This window comes from Vespula vulgaris, chromosome 18, assembly GCF_905475345.1.
Source record: "Vespula vulgaris chromosome 18, iyVesVulg1.1, whole genome shotgun sequence".
In the NCBI taxonomy this organism is placed as follows: Eukaryota; Metazoa; Arthropoda; class Insecta; order Hymenoptera; family Vespidae; genus Vespula; species Vespula vulgaris.
The window spans coordinates 3,639,672-3,662,202 of NC_066603.1; the positions used below are offsets into that span (position 1 = coordinate 3,639,672).

The window sequence follows — 22,531 nt, forward strand, 5'->3', positions numbered from 1 at the left end:
AAATATAAATATATAATCGTAAAGTATCAATATATAATAATAAATAGTATTAGAATGTATTGATTAATAGTTTCTTGCATTTACTTAAGAGAGATCATGATCTTATTCTCTCTTGCGTGTCTTTAATCGTTCTAAACAATTTCTTATTAGTTCATAAAATTATGGAAATGGAGAAACTACTGTCTCTCTCTCTCTCTCTCTCTCTCTCTCTCTATTTGTGATCTCATTCTTCACAGCTGTTTATACAGGAGATGTTAGTGTGCCCTGTCACACACGTTGTCCTTCATTTCCATCTGTTTTCTTTTTCTTTACATTGAACTCGATTAAGAGGAACGCTTATGCAAGGGATTTTATTGTTAGTTATGACACACATTTTAGTGTAAATAATGATATTCAGCAAAAGTGACAGAGATGTATCGCGATTCGTTTTTCTTTTTTTCTTTTTTTCTTCTTCTTTTTTTCATTTATCTTTATTTTTATTTTTATTTGTACGTCCCTTACAAATTTGATAAATAATTTTTACATCTCATTTTCCAATTGGCTGATAACTTCGATAATTTCTTTCGCTTTATTCTTCAATTTTTGTAAAAAAAAAAAAAAAAAACCTTGGATAATTCGGTACGATTTTGTTATCGAATTTTTTTCAAAAATTGCATGATCCGTTTCGTTTCACTTTTCAATGTCTCTTTATAATTGAACAATTTGTTTGATTTCATTCTCGAATTTTTCGAGAGAAGAAATTGCATAATTATTATCATTTTAATTTTCAATAATTCGAACAACTCTAATGTAATCGTCTAAATTTTATTTCAGCTCTGTTAGAATGGCCTGAGCCAAAGAAAAGTGACTTCTTCATGGATCGTTCACGAAAATCGAGAAATGTCGCGTCATCATCGTGGACCTCCGTCGAAGTCGCGAGACAAATCAGACGACGATTCGCGTGGCGATTCAGGATGACCGTAATCGATTTTCGGTAAGTCATTGCATCCTTAATCCAGCTATATCTCTTTCTTACTCATCCATCGTTCAATAATGTCGTCCATGTCAAAATCGATGAGGCTCGTTGATTATATATACCTACTTACACATGATATACGAGTATATAAGGTGAACCATCTAACTTTATCGATAACGAATTGATTTATTTGCCTATTTTCTTCGATAAAATTCTTTCATATTTTACATAAAATGTAGGATATTACAAATTGGTCGTAGTAAATATATTTCTTATAGATTCTATTTTTAATTTCGACACTTCATCCTTGGATATATATACACATCTTTTTTCATACTATATACTTAGCATACTTGGTATGCATATAGATTATACTGATTATACTGTATGCTGTATACTTAGTATGTTTAGTATACTTGTTTGTATTACTGTATACATATACACTGTACATACTGTATATATTATATAATATATTATATATGTATATATTGTATATATATGAATATACAATATAATACACATACATATACATATAAATATCATATTATATAAATATATACTTTATAGATTATATTGAATACTATTACGTACATACTGTACATATTATCTAATATATATCCATATATTGCGTATATATGTATATATACAATACAATACATACACACATATATATATACGTACTCTACGTACATATAAATATCATACTATACAAATATATACTCTACTGATTATATTGAATACTATATATACGTACATGTATATTATATACATATACCTACTTAGTACATACATACATACGTACAAAAGAGAAGAGTTTCTCCTTGGGAGATGCGATACTCCGATAACTCTTCGTTTTAACGAGGATATTTTCCAACGGTTGTACAGCGGCAGTTTATTTTAATACGGACACCTCGTAATAATTCTCGAATGTTGCTTGCGAACGGAAGAAGAAGAAGAAGAAAGAAGAAAGAAAGAAAGAAAGAAAGAACGAAAGAAAGAAAGAACGAAAGAAAGAACGAACGAACGAAAGAACGAACGAACGAAAGAACGAAAGAACGAACGGGACATCAATCCTTGCCCTCGTTACTTTCGATGCTTCGGGCAGAGATTCTCTTGTTATCCCTACCTCCCCTCCATCCTCCCATCATCCCTTCTCTTACTCTTCGAGATTCGCGGCACACAGGGGGCGCATGCCAATGTCGACGCATAATTACCGGTTTCGATTACCGGATCGGACAAGGAGCGCGCGAGCGCGTATTTTCCATGGCGTATAAAAGCTCTACGTATATATTTATATATTTCTTTACGTATGCTCTCTCTCTCTCTCTCTCTCTCTCTCTCTCTCTCTCTCTCTCTCTCTCTCTCTCTCTCTCTCTCTCTCTTTATCTCTTTCTACTTTTCTCTCTCTTTACTCTCTTTCTTTCTCTCCTCATCTCTCTCTCTCTCTTTCTCTCTTTTTATCACTCTTTTCTTTCCCTATATTCTCTCTCTCCTCATCCTCTCTTTCTCTCTCTCTTTTTCTTCTGTTCTCTCTCTCTCTCTCTCTTTTTCTTTTGTTCCCTCTCTCTCTCTCTCTGTCTTTATATCTCTCTCTTTTTCTTTTTCTCTTTCTTTTTACTCTCTCTTTCTCTTTATCTCTCTCTTATCTTTCTCTCTCTCTCTCTCTCTTTATCTCTCTTTCTCTCTCCCTCTTTTTATTCTTTCTCTCTTTCACTCTTTTTACTCTTTTTCTCTCTCTTTCCTTCTCTTTTATTCTCTCTCTCTCTCTCTCTCTCTTTCTCTCCTTACTCTTTTCTCTCTTTTTTCTCTCCTTCTTTTTCTCTCTTTTTCTCTGTCTTTCTCTCTCTCTCTCTCTCTCTCTGTCCCTTTCTGTCTATCTCTCTGTCTCTTACAGGAGATGATTTCGTTCGGTCATCGGAGTACCGTCGCTTCTGTAATTCGATCGACGACCGTCTCTCTCGAGTTTCCTACAAAAGAAAGCCATTCTCTCTAGCTTCGATATCCTCAGAAGAGTTCATTCTTTGAGTATAGTCTTCCTATGTCATCCATCGATCGATTTCTTTGTATTTTTCTTTCTTTCTTTCTTTTCTTTTCTTTTCTTTTTTCTTTTTTATATCTACGTTGCCATACTTATGAAAGATCCATAATCGATGAATCATCGGTTAACTCTTATCTCAATTGAAGAATATTATATACGTATTATGTATGTACATAACATATATATTATCGGTAGATTATATTATATATGAGAATATTTTATATACTTTATATATATATATATATATATATATATATACTTTTTTATCAAATATTACAATATATTAAAACGTTATAATATACTTTCAAACTATTTTGTGAATTCTAACATACTCAAAAAAGATTAGATAATTTTCATAAGACACATTAAACTTCTTATCATTTTAATAATATTCAGTCATATTCTCCGTATCAACCATAAAACAAATTTTGCAAATTCTAAAGTGCCAAAGACATATAACGATAATAATAATAATAATAATAGATACTAAATATATACAAATAGCTACTAATAGATAATAGATACAAAAACAACAAAATAAAAATAAAACAAGATAAATGCATTTTAGCAGCATTACTAATACCAGGGATTGCCGTGATAAGGAGGTTAAAAATGTATATCGAGTCTCTAATAAGTTTTTCCTATTAATCGAGAAAAAAGATACAGAAAATCGTCGCATTTGGTCGCAATAAACATTCTTTGTATATCACATACATATGCTTACATATGTACATATGTGTTTATACATGTGCATGTGTATGTGTATATTTTTTTTTGTGCATGTACGCAAATCGTACATAGTAAACGACGAACGGAATTCGTTGCAAAGCTCCCCGTCGCGTCGGACGATAATCTCGAACATAAATCGTCCCACTTCGTTACTAATCCTAGTAATAAAAAATATGTGAGAGGGAGAAAGAGAGAGAGAGAGAGAGAGAGAGAGAGAGAATGTGTTCTTATTGGACGAACGACTATTCGAAATTAAAATCGTAGCAACGCAGCGAAGCAAGTTTCCGTTCCCAAGCTACTTTACACACATAATATCGATATCTACTACTACCAATAAAATTTGTATACTTTCATTAGCCAAATATGTAGTTATGTATCGTCAATCAATAAATTATTTAATCGTTAAACATTTATTATGGGAGAAGATAGTTGGAATGTTTTTATGTTAAACATTTATAATATATTTCAACATCGATCATCATCGAAGGGCAGGACGCGTTCGGTAGCAAACGATCGATCATTGCCATTCGATCGATCATTGCCTTTGCACGAACGATCGTTGTGCGTTTTATTTTTGACGTATATATATGTGTATATATATATATATATATATATATATATATATATATGTAATATGTGCAACGCCTTTCAAATTCTTTTGGATTTAAACCTATCAACGTCATGCATCGTGACCGATAAGTGTGAACTCGTGCATCGTTCTTTTAACACATTTATCGCCATTAAAGTATAGATATATGTGTTTATGAATGTGTGTGTGTGTGTGTGTGTGTGTGTGTGTGTGTGTGTGTGTGTGTGTGTGTGTATAAATACTTATACGTATGTATCCATATGCTTATACGCTCTTTTTTTAACACATTTGTCGTAATGAGTATGTGTATACTTATATATCTATATATACACATACTTATGTGTATATGTGTACTTAGTATTTAGTACAGTTTTTGTATTATACGATCAACGGTGACCGATATTCAGTTTTCCGTTTATTTATATTTCTCGTATTTACGCTATAACGTCACTGGTAGCGACACTCAAATAAATATGTCGTGGATATATATATAAATGTGTATATGGTACCTTTATGCAATTCAAAATATATATTTAAAACAAATTAGTACATATAAATATATATATATATATATATATATATATATATACACATACACACAATAATATATTTAATTTATAGATGTTATACATTTATATATACATATACTACTTATACATATACTACTTACACACACACTCTCTCTCTCTCTCTTTCTGAATATATATATACTATACTCCATAGCAAGTATATTTTTATGAAATTTAATATTATAATTCAATATTCAACATTCCATTATTTATTCTTTTTAATATAATACGATGGAATTAAAACTAATTAGAAAATCAAAAAAGTGAAAATACGAAGTTTTCCTCTGGGCGAGTTAAGAATGCTGATTCTGCTGCAATCATCTTTCTACTTTAGACAGAAATAGAGATCTTACGATTATTTTTTAATCTCTCATAGAACTTTAATAACTCTCTAATTTCTTCAGCATCGGCCGAAGAATTCGCTTTGAAAAGATTCAAGTATTTCGTATGACCTATTCCTGACAAATTAATGACTTGCCCTTTTTTCTTTTTCTTTTTTTTTTTGTTTTATTTTATTTTTTCTCATTGGAACATTTGAAAATAATAAAGGAAAGATCGGGATTAAGAGGGAAACCGTTTTATCTCGTCTTTATCCTCCATCGAAAATCTTTTCTTCTTTCTCTCCCTTTCTCTCTCTCTCTCTCTCTTTCTCACACACACACACACACACAAACACATACATTCTCTCATTGGTACGATAATCCTTGGCAAAGGGAAGCCGGCTGGCGCGAGCCGATAATAACCGACATGTAACGAGGCGACGATTAATGTCGATTATTTACGAGCCGCGAACCAAGATCGCGGGATGGGAGAGAAAAAAGAGAGAGAGAAAGAGAAGAAGAAGAAGAAGAAGAAGAAGAAGAAAAAGAGAGTAAAAGAGAAAGAGAAAAGGAGAGCGCGAGAGAAAGAAAGAGAGAAAGGAAAGGAGAACGTGAGAGAAGGGGATAAAGAGAGAGAGACAAATAGAGAAGAGAAAGAGAAAGAAAAAGAGACGGAGTAGAGTAAGGAGGAAAAGAGAAAGAGAACGTGATAGAAAGAGACAGAGAAAAAGAGAAATAGAAAGAGAGAGAAAGAAATAAATAGAGAGAAAGAGAGATGGAGAAAGAAGAAGCAAGCGTGGGCGTTAGAGACCGTCTCTCTCTCTCTCTCTCTCTCTCTCTCTCTCTCTCCCAGCAAAGCAAACGAGAAGTGAAAGAGAGAAACACAGAAAGAGAGAGAGAAAGAGACAGAACGAAAGCATGAACGAAGCGCGAATAAACGTCGTTCCGCGCGCGCGCTCCGTCCATTAAGTCTCGCAACTCACCTCGAAACGCGTTACCTACGTGTCAGGATACACGAGAGCAGTTGGCACGCGGCAACGTGCCTCCAACTTTGATCTTCACCGGCCGTGAAATGCGCTCGGCCGAGCCGAAAAATCCATTTCTATGCGTTTGCACGCTTTCCTCTATCTCTCTTTCTCTCTCTCTCTCTCTCTCTCTTTGCCTGTCTCTTTCTCTCTCTTTCTCTCTCTCTTTCTCTCTCTCTCTTTGCCTGTCTCTTTCTCTCTCTCTCTTTGCCTGTCTCTTTCTCCCTCTCTCTCTCTCTCTCTCTCTCTCTCTCTCTCTCTCTCTCTCTCTCTTTGTCTGTCTCTGTCTGTCTCTTTTTACCTGTCTCTTTTTCTCTCTCTCTTTTTTTATCTCTGTCTCACTCACTCACTTACGTATACTTTATTTTTTCTCCTCCGTTATTTCCCTAGCTTTTATCCTCCATTTTCTCTCCGTATAATAGTAGTTGCTTCTACATATATTGAACTTTTTAACTCTTTTATCTATCTCTGTGTATACATTTGATGTTTTACTCTTAGCTTTAGATAGGAACGTAAATAATTGCTGGAGGTATGGATATATCTCTATGGTTTTTAATGTCATTATCGATGTATCGATCTGTTTGTTAGTTTTTATTGAAAAATGTAGGAGGGTTAATATTAAAAAGGAAAAAAAAAAGAAAGAAAACAAATAGAAAAGAAATGAAGAAGTATACACGGATTACGCTTTATTCGTGATTTTTCTAATAATAAACGAGAGTTTGTTTTTATGTTATTGTGGCAAAGTTAATAATTGGTTCATATCCCAAGAAAGATTAATATGTTTTATACTGAATATTTTATATTGTTATATACTATAGTTTTTATGTTTCAACTTTGTTTTTTCTTTTTTTTTTATAGACAAACAAAAGTTTAGAACATAGATGATTATTCTTTTCATTATATTCAATAATTTTAATTTGTTTAAATATTAATTACAAGCTCAATATTCTAGTATAATCTAGTATTACAGGTTTCATATCACTTAACATCTTTTTCTTCATACAAGTAAATCGATTAACTTATTAATAAATTAATATTCTTATCGTTCTGCAAATTTTAATTCGTTCAAATATGAATTATAAATCGTTAAATAAGTATACTAATTGTTACTACAGTTTCCGATTATACTATAACTTACTTATCATATAATTTTTCTTTCTTTTCTTTTTTCTCTTTACATTAATCAAAAATTGAGTTATAAAACTTTACTTTTCCCTTCCGATTATAAATCTATAAACATCAATTCGTTAAAGAAATCGACAAAATAAAAGAAATAAATGATTACAATCGTCGAAACGTTTCAACTTTTATCTTCGATTTAAAAATCTTTTTTAGTTTTCCTTCGATATTACGTTTTCGTTAAAGATATCGTTAATTCCTATGTGAATCGAATTATAAAAGAACAATTTTGAAACCGATAGTCCCAGCTTTATTTATTTTTTTTATCGTGAAGAAAATGTTCGTTATTGCTCTTGGAACCGTGACCATTGATTATCCTAATGGAATTATCTAGCGAAACGGGTAAGAATTCAAATCGTGTGTCGCTGCCAAGTCGTCGACGTCGTTGTCGACGTCGTTGTCGTCGTCGTTGTCGTCGTCGTTGTCGTCCAAGTAGAAGTGTATACCTATGTACGTTTTAACGTCGTGTTACACGATAATTACTCTTATCTCGGTTACAGTCTGGTTCGCGTCGGATAAACGTAAGTGAGAAGTCGTCGTTCGTGTTTGCTATAAGAAACGAGCCACCCGACACCAATACACGACCGGTCTTAAGAAACGACAATTTTTTCTATTTTTTTTTCTTTATTTCGTTTTTTTTTTTTTTTTTTTTTTTAATCCGAGTTCGATTATCGACGAATAAAAATTCGAATCATTAAGTTACACGGTTTAACCCGAATCTTTGATAATTTTATTCTCAACGAGAAATACCTTACGTACTTTTATCTTAATTATCAGACGTTTTCAAATCTATGCTAATTCCATCGTCGTTAACATAACAAAAATGATATCGTCATAAAAAAGGTTTGAAAAGAAATGCTAAAGAATCGAAGTAGCTATCGATTTTAATTATCTAACATTTTTTATTTTTTTGTTATATAAAACATACGAAAGAATTCATTTTCATCGTCCTCACTTTACTATTGTTGGGAAATATATTTTTGATTTTATAAATGTTACGACCTTCTAAGAAATTTTAAATATGTACGACCGGTCTTAAGAAATGACATTTTCTTTTCTTTTTTTTTATGAGTTCGATTATCGACGAATAAAAATTCGAATCGTTAGATTACACGGTTTAACCCGAATCTTTGATAATTTTATTCTCAACGAGAAATATCTTACGTACTTTTATCTTAATTATCGGACATTTTCAAATCTATGCTAATTCCATCGTCGTTAACATAACAAAAAAGATATCAACATAAAAAAAGTTTGAAAGGATCATTAACACGATGATTATCAAAGTAAGCATCGATTTTAATTATTTAACTTCTTGTACGTAAAAGATACAAAAGAATTCATTCTCATCGTTTTCATGTTAAACTTTTCTCTCTTATTGAGAAGTATATTTTTGATCTTATAAATATTACAGGCGTTAAATAAATTTTACATATATACGACCGGTCTTAAGAAACGACACTTTTTTCTATGAATTTGATTATCGACGAATAAAAAAATCGAATCATTAGGTTAAATAGTTTAACTCGAATCTTTCATAATTTTATTTTATGAAAAGTCTCTCTCTCTCTCTCTCTCTGTCTTTCTCTCTTTATCTCTATCTTTTTTCACGCATATTCATTTTAATTATCATATATTTTAAAATCTATGTTAATTGCATCATGTATAACGTAAAAACAATCTAGTTTGAAAACAAATAACAAGGAATAATTAACTTGTTAATTATCAAACTAATTATATACAAATTCGATATACTCATCTAATTATTCGTATATAAAAGTTATCAAAGAATTTATTGTTATAGTTTTTACATTAGATCGTTAATTTTGTTATGGAAAGTATATTATTAATGTAATAAATGTTACGAAAGAAATCTTTAAAAGTGCACGATCCGGTTTAATAAAAATCCACAACCATTACGCTACGTAGTTTTAACTCGGATCTTTAATAATTATATTCAACGAGAAATCTCTTAATTATCGCATATTTTCAAACCTATGCTAATTGTATCGTGTATATAAACCAAAAAAAAAAAAAAAGAAAAAAGAAAGAAAAATAAGAAGAAATGAAAAAGCAATCTAGTTTGAAAACGGATAGCAAAGAATCGTTAACGCGTTAATTACCAAACTAATTTCTCTATAAATCATATTTATATACTTAATGTAATAACATAAAAGATGTATGCGAAAAACGAAAAAACATATTCTCATCGGTTCCACCATTAAATCATTTACACTTATTAGAAAGTATATTGATCTTTCAGACCTTACAAATGATAACGAGATATCTATTAAAGAAAACAAAAAAGAAAAAAAAAGAAAAAGAGAACGCAAGAAAAAACGATAATTCAAGAAGCCTCAATAATTCAAAACGTAATTACGTAATAATCGAATAAAAATAGAAATCTTCAATTTATGCTCGTGTCATATTATTTATATCACTATTTAATCTTATTAAAAAAAAAAAAAATGAAACAAGAAAAAAATCTTAGAAATGTTTCAAAAGAAATTTTTCTATAACTATCGATTCTCGCTCGATATTCAACCTATTGATTTTTAATATAAACATCGTAATAAATCTATAAATATTTAATAATAACAGAAATCTTAAAAGAAGAGAAACAAAGAGAAACGAAGAAAAAGAAGAAAGATCGAGATAAATCATTTTTATAAAAATTGATTGCCGGACACTCGATGATCTCCCGCGATGGTATTCAACATTTATTTCTAATCTTATTTAATCTTATTAAAAAAAAAAATTAAACAAGAAAGAAATTTTTCTATAACTATCGATTCTCGCTCGATATTCAACCTATTGATTTTTAATATAAACATCGTAATATATCTATAAATATTTAATAATAACAGAAATCTTAAAAGAAGAGAAACGAAGAGAAAGGAAGAAGAAGAAGAAAGATCGAGATAAATCATTTTTATAAAAATTGATTGCCGGACACTCGATGACCTCCCGCGATGGTATTCAACATGTTAACGAAAGAAAAGAAAAGAGTTTGAACTTGTAGTAATTGGTAATTACGGGTCGCTTGTAGTACTTGAAGCGAGAACGAGGGGTACTTCGATCTGCCCTATTTAGTTCGAACCTATCGAGAAGAAGCGAGAACATGTTCTCTCTCTCTCTCTCTCTCTCTTACTCTCTTCTCTCTCTCTCTCTCTCTCTCTCTCTCTCTCTCTCTCTCTCTCTCTCTCTCTCTCTCACTTTTAAGATCTCTTCGGAAGCAAAGATAGAATTGCCGAGGAACGCGCAATAAACGTGCTTGCGTCTCGCTTACATACAACGAATACTATTCATAAGTCGAACGAAGCTGAGGGCCGTAGTCATTCTCGCCCTCTCACTCACGACAAGTACATACACGATACGTATGAACCATGTAACTGCATAGTCCTTTTTAAGAAGAATTAATTTTTCTTGTTTTCTATCTCTCTTTCTCTCTCTCTCTTCTTCTCTCTCTATCCTTCTCTTTCAAAGAGCAGCATATTAAAGTCGAACGTGTATGTCTGTTCGAACTAATCAATGTCCGATATTAGTTCTATTTTATTAGATTTTTTTTTCTTTTCTCTCTCTCTCTCTTTCTTTCTCTTTCTCTTTCTCTTTCTGTCTATCTCTGTCTCTTTCTCTCTGTCTCTGTTCGTTAGATATTAATATTCAAGAGGTTACTCGAGGATGTTGTTTTAAACTGGTACATTTACTTATGTATGTGTTAGTCAAGCTATCTATCGGATCTTATGATTCGTTGAAATAATTAATGACTCGATGAGAAAGTAGGATTTCGTAAGATCGTGGAAAAAAATCTTGTTAATCATACGGTTCTTGTTATTAATTTTGTTTTATCGAAATCATGGCTCGACCATGATTTTATTTGAAACGTTTTTAAGATCCATTTTATGCGATAGTTGATATAATATAAATATGCTCTCTAATAACAGTGAAGTCTAATTTAAAAGGAAACGTGATAATAAATTTTCCTTTATGTTTTATCTAGAAAAAGTTACGTGTTGAAGATAAGATGAATATATCGATTTATGTAAAAGTGTTTTTGTAACTTAACGTATTAATTAATGATAAATTTTATTTTTGTCTTTTGTTATTACAAGTTTGAATTTGATATTTATACATTGTAATGTTCAGCAAATTATATTATACATTTTTATATTTATACGTTGTAATATTTAGATTAAATATTTATAAATATATTATAATATTTATATTAAAAATCAATATTTTTAATTTTTTAATAATGATATTAGATAAATATCGATTTATGTAAGATTTTATTAACATTTAACTATGTTAATTAAACATAAATTTTCATCGTTGTCTTTCGTCATATCGTAAAGATAAATTCGGTATAGTTCATACATTCATATATTACGATATTTATATTAATAATCAATACGTTGAATACGGTCTGAGAATTGACATTACAACATTCATATTTTAATTTGCATTATAATATTTATATTAAAGATTAATATATTGAATATCGAGTCGAAATCATCAATTAATTTTGCAAACTATCTTTTAAAACGTTTGTAGAATTTCTTTGACGACGTTTCGAAAATCAAAAGTATATTTTCTAATAAGATTAGATTGTAAGAAAATCTAATATAAAAAATAAGACTCAATATTCTCAAATTTCTCATACATATTTACTTCTAAAAAATACATTTATAAAAGATAACACATAAATATATCGATTTATGCAAGATTTTATTGGCAATTGGTCGTGTTAATTAAATAACAATTTTTATCGTTATCTTTTATTTTACTACAAACATTGTATTAGATATAATTAATACGATTCGTACGTCCATACGATTTAGGATGCATTTCGTTAGAAAATCAGATATGTTGTTCTATCTGTAAGAAATAATCTGATGGAATATTCGTTTTATATACGCATCGATTCATCCTTTGAAAGATAAAAGAGAATACTATTCGAGTTAACGTGTTTCCAACGAAATGCGTAACATTTCCACTGAAATTTCTCGACGATCCAATTTCACCTTCTGGTATTTTCAAAAGAATCTCTCTCTCTCTCTTTTTCTGTCTGTCTCTCTCTCTCTCTCTCTCTTCTCTTTGAAACATAAACGTGGATACGAAACGTGCCTATCCACGATAATTAAATTTAGGTCGGAATGATCTCATCGAATCGAAAGAAGAGTTTTTTCGTTTGTTTTTATCTTCTCTCTTCGTACTCTCCACCTCTCTCTCTCTCCATTTTACCGTACTATCGACATTCGAAAGAATTATTCGATGAGAGTTAGCTTCCAATAATAAATCCGATTTATCTTCATTGTTTTACGGTTTCTCGTATCACGTTGAGATAATTAGAGATTTGTTGGGGAAGAGAGAAAAAAAAAGAAGAGATAAAAGTTTGAAGATACTTGGTTTTGTTTCGGATCGTACAGCATTTTGCTTTTTTTTTATTTTTATTTTTTTTATTTCTATATATATATAAATAATTTCAATATAGTTTAGTTTTAAATAAAGTTTGAAAACTAGTTTCGCTTTGAAAACTGTACTTTCGCTAGAATAAAGTTTTGTTAGAAATGATTTTTTAGAGATGTTTAATTTTATCTTAAATCTTATGAGCATATTATAGAAACTTTTTCTTTTTTTTTTTTTGTAATTTAATAACAAGATCGATATATTGAATTTTGTCTTATGATATTTTATTAGAAAATTAGGATTAAGTTATGGAATTAATGTCAGACATTTATTTTTGTATTGTTATACAATATCTACTTTTCATATTGTAAATACATTCAAACATTTAAATTTTTATGATTAAAAAACAAGAAGTATGTTAAAAAAAAATTATCTGTAGAGATAAAAGTTTTGAAGATAATTTTATTCTTTCTCTCTCTCTCTCTCTCTCTCTCTCTCTCTCTCTCGCTCTCTCTCTCTCTCTCTCTCTCTCTCTCGTATATTATAGAAATTTCATTAATATAATTTACTGAACTTTGTTTTATGAATTTTATTGAAAGATATTATACACACACACACACATATATAGAATTAAATATAGAGTTAGAATTAGATTTATCATACATTTCTATTATCACACATTTTTCTATTTTTCTTACTATAAAAACATTATATATATATTATTATTATTATTATTATTATTATTATTATTATTATTATTATTATTATTATTATTATTATTATAAATAGAAAGAGATATCTATTTAAAAGAAAGAAGAAAAAAAACACAAAAAAGAAAAGAAAAGAAAAGAAGAGATTATAAGCATAAGAAATTATTCTTAAGAAATGAATACAAACGATAATTCAGGCAAATCATTGGCACTATTTAAAGCGATAAAATTCGAATATCTTTTAACATCTTCTTTCATGGACACACACACCTACGTAATTACCAAGCACATTTCTTACACCACTCGCTTGCCTTGTCGCTTATTTACCTTTATTTATCGATTAACCCGGAATTTATCCTTTTTCATTTTACCAACCTCTCTCTTTTCCCTTCGGATTATATCTCACGTATAATGCAAATTTAAGATCGTATTACTCTTAGTCCCTCCCTCTATCTCTCTCTCTCTCTCTTTCTCTTTCTCTTTCTATTTAACGAGGTACTTCGATCAAGGCCAAGGCATTGAAACGGAAACGAAAGTGTTCCCAGTCGATCGTCGTTACTTCTTGGATTAGTAGTAGCGTCCAATAGAATGAGTACCGATCATTAGCGAGAGAGATCCATATAATAAATCGTTCCCACGATCTCGAAGTTATTTTAATTCTTTTTTTTTTTTTTTTTATTTATTTCATTTTCTTTCTTTTCTTGTTTATTTGTTTGTTTATTTGTTTCGTGTGTATGTGTGTTTGTGTGTATTATTTTTTTTAATTCCCGTCGTCGTTGTAGTCGTCGTAGAGAAACAGACGTGTAATTTCATTCGAAACTATACGACCTCGTTAAACGTCTCGTTTTCTTACTACCCTTTCCACTCCCTTTCGAAAATCTTTTCAGCTAGGAAGATACGTCGGTTTTCTTAAGGTAGTTGGAGACGGGTGATGGCGACGAAGGAAAGAGAGAGAGAAGGAAGGAAGAAAATAAATAAAAAAGGAAAGAGAAATAGAATAAAAGAAAGGAAAGTAAATAAGAGTCGTCAAAGTTCGCGTCGAGCTTGGATGGACGTACGTACGACACGCGATTAAACGCATCGATCCTCGAAGGATCCTCGAAGGATCATCGGTTTGCATCGTATATTTGTATACGTATCTACATATATACCTATATACATATATATATATATTCACACACACACATATATATATATATATCTACGTAGATAATCTATCTACTAGCTACCTAACTATATACAATTTATACATATATATATTTCTACACAGATAACCTATCTATCTATCTACCTATCTATATATACACCTACATAGATAACCTATCTACATATCTACCTACCTACCTACCTATATATATATATAAACCTACATAAATAACCTACCTACACATACATACATACTTACCTACACACCCCTACCCCTCTCCCACACACACACACACACACACACACATATATATACATATACGTGTGCCTATAACTTTTACTTACATACATACCTATATTTATATATACCCTATGTGTACACTTTTTGCTTGTTATGTATATACATACATATGTGGTACGAAGAGAGTCCCGCTGAGAGGACCTTGACAGTTTAGAAGAGAAGTTCGCCGACGATATCCATTGGCGTACGAGAAGTACGAAACGATGCGTATTCCATCAACGTCCGCGCGCACCCGCGATAACCCCAACGACTGCATGCCGAATGAGCGAAGCTTTACGCGAAAGAGCGGGATCATCGGTGAACGAAGGAGCACGAGAGCGACGTTCTCTTTTCTAAGCAACCAACCGAGATGGACTATGTGTGTATATACTACGGACGCTTCTCTACGAGAGAAATCCTCTTGAAACGATCTACGTCGGCGAGGACAAAGCGCCTCCTGACCCTTTCAACATGAAAAGAAGCAACGCGACGACGCTTACCGCTTACGGATTTATCTTCGTCTTTTACCATTTCATCCGGACGTTTCTTCTTCTTTTTTTCTCTTCTCTCTCTCTTTTGCTTTTTCTTTTCTTGTTTCTTTTATTTGTTTGTTTGTTTGTTTGTTGGTTTGTTGGTTTATTTGGATTTTTTGTTTGTTTTCGTCTTTATTATTTTCCTCGCGTTTTCCTTCTCTTTCTTTTTTTCCTTCTTTTTTCTTTCTTCCTTCATTTTTCTTCTTTCCTTCTTTTCCTCGTTCTCTTTTTTTCCTCTTTTCTCTCTTTCCTTTCATATTCTTTTTTTCCTTCTTCTTTCTCTTCTTGCTCTTTTCTTTTACTCTTCTGTTTACTTTTGTTAATATGGAATACTTGTTGAAAACGTACGACGGGTGTTAATGGCTTGTTGTAGTCTTGTTGAATAGTTTGAGGGAAAAATATTGAACGAAAGAGACGAGAATTATTCATAATGAATTTGTTGAGTTTTTGCAAAGAATTTTCATGGCTAATTCGTACGCGTTAACTTACGCAGGCATTGTGGAGTGAGAAATGCATGGTGAGTTCGAAATCGTAGCATAAAAGATAAAATTTATAGCGTCTCAGACAAGTCCTGATTAAATGGGGGAAAATCCATTGTTTGCAAAATGGATTTCAACGAAATTCTATGTAATGCAAAAGTGGGAGGGGTAATAAGGAGAAATTCTGTAATATGTTGGAAAATAAAATGCGATGATGGAAGACAGAACGATATATTTCCGTCTCTTTATTTCTGTTATGCGAAATTTATTGAAAATGTTCGTCGAATCTAACGTTCCTGAACGTATTTGAAAATTGATTGAAAGTTGACGGGAATTATTAAAAAAAGAATTTTTTGAATTTTTGAAAAGAATTTCTATGACTAATCGTGTTATGTTAAATAACATAGGCATTGTGGATTAAAGAATGTGTAATATGTTCGAGATCATAGCAGAAAATTTTTGGAATTTTTGCAAAGAATTTCTATGACTAATTGTGTTATGTTAAATAGCGTAGGCATTGTGCAGTAAGGAATGTGTAATATGTTCGAAATCAGAGCAGAAAAGATTGAAGATCAAATTGCGACATTCATATTAAAATGAATCCAGATTAAATGAGAAAACTCCATGGTTTGTAAAATGGATTTAAACGAAACTCCATGAGATTCCAAAAGTTAATAAGAGGGAATTGTGTACAGTGAATGTAGAAAGTATTCGTACACGATTCAATTCGAAAGAAAATTTCGTGAAATAGTAATTCTCTCTGAAATAAATACGGTATAAAAAGTCTTTGTTGTTTGAATAATTTGCAAAGTTAACAAAAAAAAAAAAAGAAATTAAAAGATCGACAGAAATGTAAGAACAATGAATACAGTTTTCATTTCGAATTATTTACAAGAGAGTTTGTAATATAAATTCATCGCATTATTGTTTACCGATTATGATTGATCTCTTCATTATGTTTGAAAACGTTATCGACATCAGTAGAGATCGAAACTTTGTACTATTTTGAAAATTATCGTTGAAACGTGAGATGGAAACGTACAAAAGTTACGATAGAAAAAAAGAACAATTATTTTTGATCGGTATAATAGTAAATATAAGAATTTATAAAATATTTTGCGGATTATAGATAGAATTCTATCTACAAGTATAATTGATATGGATTAAGAAAAAATGTTATTATAATACTTTGGAAAAAATTATGAGAAAATATTATTATAACAAAAAATGATATATTTTACATATATATATATGTGTGTATAATATTAATATATAATTATATATAAATAATATTATAATTATATAAGCATTATGAAATAAAAAATGTTTACTACGTTCGAAATCACAGCAGAGAAAATGAAAGATCAAACTGTGACATTAATAGTACCCATTAAAATTCGTAGATCGTAAAACTTTCGTGGATTAAACGAAACTTTACGATATATAAAAAGATAATAAAAAGAAATTCTATAATATATTCAAAAATACGAAATAAAACGATATAAGACGGAACAACGACATATAATACATAATCAAACGAAATCGAAATAAATATGAAAACTCAATGTGATAAGAAAAAGTTAATAAAAGAGATTTATTTAATACGTTTGAAGATAAAACCGAAGAGATGATAGATCAAACTACGACATTCGTAGTAATTAAAACGAATCTAGATTAAATGAGAAAACTTTATGGTTTGTAAAATGAATTAAAATGAAACTTCATTTAACAAAAAAAGTAATAAGAGGGAATGCACGAAAATACAATCGAATCACGAGATTCATAATAAAACGAAATCAAATTAAAGCTTGGAAATCCAATTTAAAATTGTTTATCATCCTTGGTTTTAAAATGATTTAGGTTAACAATACAAAATTATATCAATAAAATAAGGTCTCATTTCTCAAAAACGAACAATTTTTTTCCAATTTTTAAAGAGCTTTATTCTCTTTGGAAAAAATCGTATTAAAAAAATGATATTTTTTTTCGACAACAATTTATTAACAAAGATGAAGCTTTTTCAAATTTTAAAAAGAAACGTGGTCCTAGATTAAACTTTCGTCTTTAAAATGAGACATTGTTCATCAAGGATTACTCCGGTTTCTATTGTTAACCTAAATCATTATGAAACCAAGGTTGGATGAACAAGCTTAATGCAAAAAGATAATAAGAAATAATAGAAAGAGATATAACAAGAAAAGATAACAAGAGATATTTTGTAGTATACTCGAAAATAAATAAGAAAAGAATCGAAGTACGTGTAATCAGTGAGTAATACGATACTTGTTTTAATAAATCAAGTATACATATTGAAAATTCTTTTTACAAATGTATATTATTACTATGACGAATTTCAAATAGGAGAATATCAAATTTGAGAATTATCCTTTATAATTAAAATTAACAGATTAAAATCAATCTGATTGATTCTTACATTTCGTTTGTCAGTACAATATCTTTTTCAATTACAAACGTAATATATAAAGTGTTCGAAGTAATATATAAACTTATATTTTTTTGATAAGATGATTAAGAGCCTTGTTTTGTTTTAGATTATTAACAACAAGAATTATTTCAAAATATTCTTGAACTAATGAAAAAAAGAAAAAAAGATAAAAGAAAAGAAGAAAAACGAAATTTAAACAATAACTATTTATATAATATTTGTTTAATAACATATTTGTTTAATCGTTTTCGCATGATTAATCGACAAATCGTATTACAAAATTAACTTAAAGTGCAAACGTTTAGAAACATGATACTAATGGATATAATCTAAGTACCTACTCTTTCAAATGTATCAAAGTGATAAAGATTCGAATTTCGAAAAGTGTAGTTTATAAATATCACGTTTTATAAGCACACGAGCACGTTTCCGATGCACTCGTGTGGTGGTATCTGCAGCAGTCTTTCGATATCGCGTCAACGAAAGGATTCAAAGTTCTCGAGACGATGTCGAAAAGAGGAGAGGCGCCAGGCTCGAGTCAGACTACGATTCCGCGCCTAAGTAAAGTCGTTAACGCCTACTCGCCGAGAGCCATAACGTTAACGCAGTGTAAACGAGCATCGTTCCGAGTGCTAAATCGATGCTCTTGAGCGTACGTTGATAACGCACGCCAACGCAACAAAAGTCACGAGCTAATTTTAAAAAAAAAAAAAAAAAAAAAGAAAAATAATTCTTTAAAGTTTCGATCCTCAAAATTAGTCGGGTGTCCCTCCAGTCTTGTTTCTTTTTCTTTTTTTCTTCTTGAAATATTTTTATCAGAATTTCTGTTTATTTTTCTTTTTTTTGTTTTTTATTTTTCTGTTTTTAGATCTACGAGTGCAAGATATATTACGTGATACATATATATATATATATGTGTGTGTGTATGTATATATATGTGTGTGTACATGTATATGTATCTTGTACAAGTTGTACTTAAATATTTATCTATATATATATATATATATATATATATATGTATGTGTGATTCGTGCGCGTGTCTTTTTATCTGGGAACAAACACGTAATAAATGATTTTCATTCTGTTGCAATCTAAAGGGATAGAAACAAGACAATGTAACTATTGTGAACTAATCTTGATTGGTAACGCAAAGAGATGCTCGACGTGAGATTATATTCGTAAGAAAAATGGGTTACGCGTTGTTTCTTATCGTACGAGTGCAGTAAAGTAGATCGTGCGTGTTTTTCGTGTTGGTAGTTCGTTTTACCATCGTGAAAAAAAGAGAGAGAGTGAGAGTGAGAGTGAGAGTGAAAAAGAGAAGGAAAGAGAGAGAAAGAGAGAAAAAGAGAGAGAGAAAAGAAAGATAAGAAATTGGAGGACGAGGACGTATCACCTATTTTGTTTTCGCGTGTTGATTGCGATGTGTATGTTAATGTATGTGTATGTATATATGTGTGTATATGTGTACGTGTATATACCAAGAACGAAGAATCTACATATAGTTTACGGTTCTACACGATTGGACCACACGCGTTATTAACGAGCAAAGCGTTCGCATGCGTGGTCGATTGCTATTACTCGACGTAGATTACCTATATGTTGCTACCGTCTGGCACACCTATATATGTATATCTGTGTATATATATATATATATATATATATATATATATATATATATATTTATATATATATGTGTGTGTGTATATGTATATACATGTATATGTTAATACATACATATGGGATGTTCCTACGTACTCATTTCGAAGAGAAATGAGTATTATTAGAAGGAAAAGAGGTTTCAGTATACTAATATTAAACGAGACGAATGGGTGATCACACACACATAACTACAATGATGTTTAGTATATAACTATTTCATTTGTTGAAAATTTGTTTTTAGTTATTTTCTTCTTCCCTTGGTCAATGTACTGACCGTTTCTATTATTATATACACGCACATACATATTTTATTATTACATGGATATACATACATAAATAATTATTTTTTTTTCCATTACGTATATACATTCATATATCCTCTTAAAATATTTACTTTTATTTATTTTTTATTACTTACAAACATACTCTTAAAAGAGAATTATTCATACCTAGATGCATGCATTCTTTTCAAAGATTTATTTTACTACTAGGTACATATACATATATACATTTGTTTTTTAATACTTATTTGTTTTACTATATACAGATATGCTTCATAATTCTTAAAAAAGAATTCCTTTATTATCTAACACATATACATACGTTTTCCTAAAAGACTTATTTTACTATTACACATACACACACACACACACACATAAATTTTTCTTAAATACATATTTCTTTATTAAACACATACAGTAATAAAAAAAAGTATCATTTCGTTATAATCTATATAGATATATCCGTAAATATAACATATACATTCTTTCAAAACATTTCTTTTACTATTGCATACATACATATATACATACATCCATTCATTCATCCATCCATCCATACATCCATCCATACATATATACATAGATATTTTGACAATGCTATCGTTATCGTTAGAATTACGAACGATCTAGATACGTTCTCTATCTCTGCTCCACAACCGAATGATTTATCTGACTTGCCAAATAACATAGTATCTCGCGATATCTCGAATCGACGAGAGTTGCGGCTGGGTTTCGTCGATCTCGAATAAAGAAAGGTTCGGGGAGGCTTATGGGAGGCCTTACGGGTCGTCGACCACCGCATAGTCGTCGGCGCTTATTACATCGTCAGAGCCGCGAGTCCGTTGTGTTGCAGGCATTCCGGATGCATCAGATAAAACGTGCGGGGCTTGGCGCACGTCGCACGCGCGCGCTCGCGCAAGCGAGAGAGTTGAAAAGAGAAGGAGTAAGTGAGAGAGAAAGAGAGAGTGAGAAAGAGAATCAGAAAGAGAAAGAGAGAGAGCGAAAACGGTGCGGCCCATTAAACGGTGCCCTGTTTATTTTTCAGTGAGCGAGAGATAGCAGCTCTACACTGCCGCCGGTGCCATCTTCGAGAGATCCTTTTCCGTCTCTCTTTCTCTCTCTTTTTCTCTCTCTCTCTCTCTCGCTCTCTGTTTCTCTCCCTATCTCTCTTTCTCTCGATTTCTGTCTTTTTCTTTCTCTTTCTTCTTCGTTTTCTCGCTCTCTTTTTCTCTCTCTCTCTCTCTCTCTCGTTCTCTGTTTCTCTCCCTATCTCTCTCTCGATTTCTGTCTTTTTCTTTCTCTTTCTTCTTCGTTTTCTCGCTCTCTTTTTCTTTCTTTCTCTCTTTCTCTCTTTCTTTCTCTCTTCTTCTTATCTTCCTCGTCGTGCTCCTACGCGAAACCCATAATTATTGTCCCGATCGGAGAAACGAGTCGCGCGCCGCATCAAGAATCACTCTGCCTATCGATATCCTTTATTATTTCGATCGCTTATACTTTAAAGCTTCCGATTTGGCAATTAGATTATTCGTTCCGATCAACGTACAATTTTTTATTATTAAACGTGTTTGTTTGTATGCGAGAGTTTATTGATTTTTTTGGTTTCTTTTTTTTTACAATCAACGCTATATGATGAAAGCGTGACAATTTCCTTTCTTTTTCTTTTTCTTTTAATTTTCTTCGTTTTTTTCTTTCTTTACGATCATTGTCAACTTCGTTCGGAAAAAATATTTCTCGCGTCCGCGCTTTTCTTCACGTGCATGAACGAGAAAAAGAAAATTGAAGCAGGAAAGAACATTTTATTCATATTTCTATTTTATTTTATTTATTCATAGGTATGAATGATGTTTATTTGTGGAAATGTTAATTTCTCGTTTGGAAGTAATCGCCTATGTCAATGTGGGAGCATTTGGATTTTAATTATGGTTTTTCTTTTTTATTATTTCATTTCCATTTTCTTTCTTGTTCTTTTTTCTTTTGGAAGAAATTTTTTATTAATCAAAAAACAATGTCGCTTCTGAAACACTCTGAAATACGCACGCATACTCTAATATATAGTATATATAATTACTATACATTAAATAGTGATACACTAAATACATATTCACTAAATAATATTATATATAATAATATTATATATATATTTTTTGAATGATAATGATAATATTATTATTATTGTAGATTGTG

At 30.7% G+C, this 22,531-nt stretch overlaps 1 protein-coding gene across 10 annotated transcripts in view; it reads left to right on the forward strand.

Annotated features, from left to right (window-relative positions):
* The window catches only part of LOC127070335 (papilin-like), a 95,268-nt gene that overhangs the window by 18,439 nt on the left and 54,298 nt on the right, over positions 1–22,531 (forward strand). For all 10 annotated transcript variants that reach the window (XR_007784471.1, XR_007784472.1, XR_007784473.1 and 7 more), the window contains exon 2: positions 814–973. Coding sequence is in view for 5 of the 10 variants with exons in the window: in XM_051008156.1 (XP_050864113.1) it covers positions 855–973 (119 nt within the window). In the remaining 5 variants the exon portion in view is untranslated. The remainder of the gene's footprint in view (positions 1–813; positions 974–22,531) is intronic.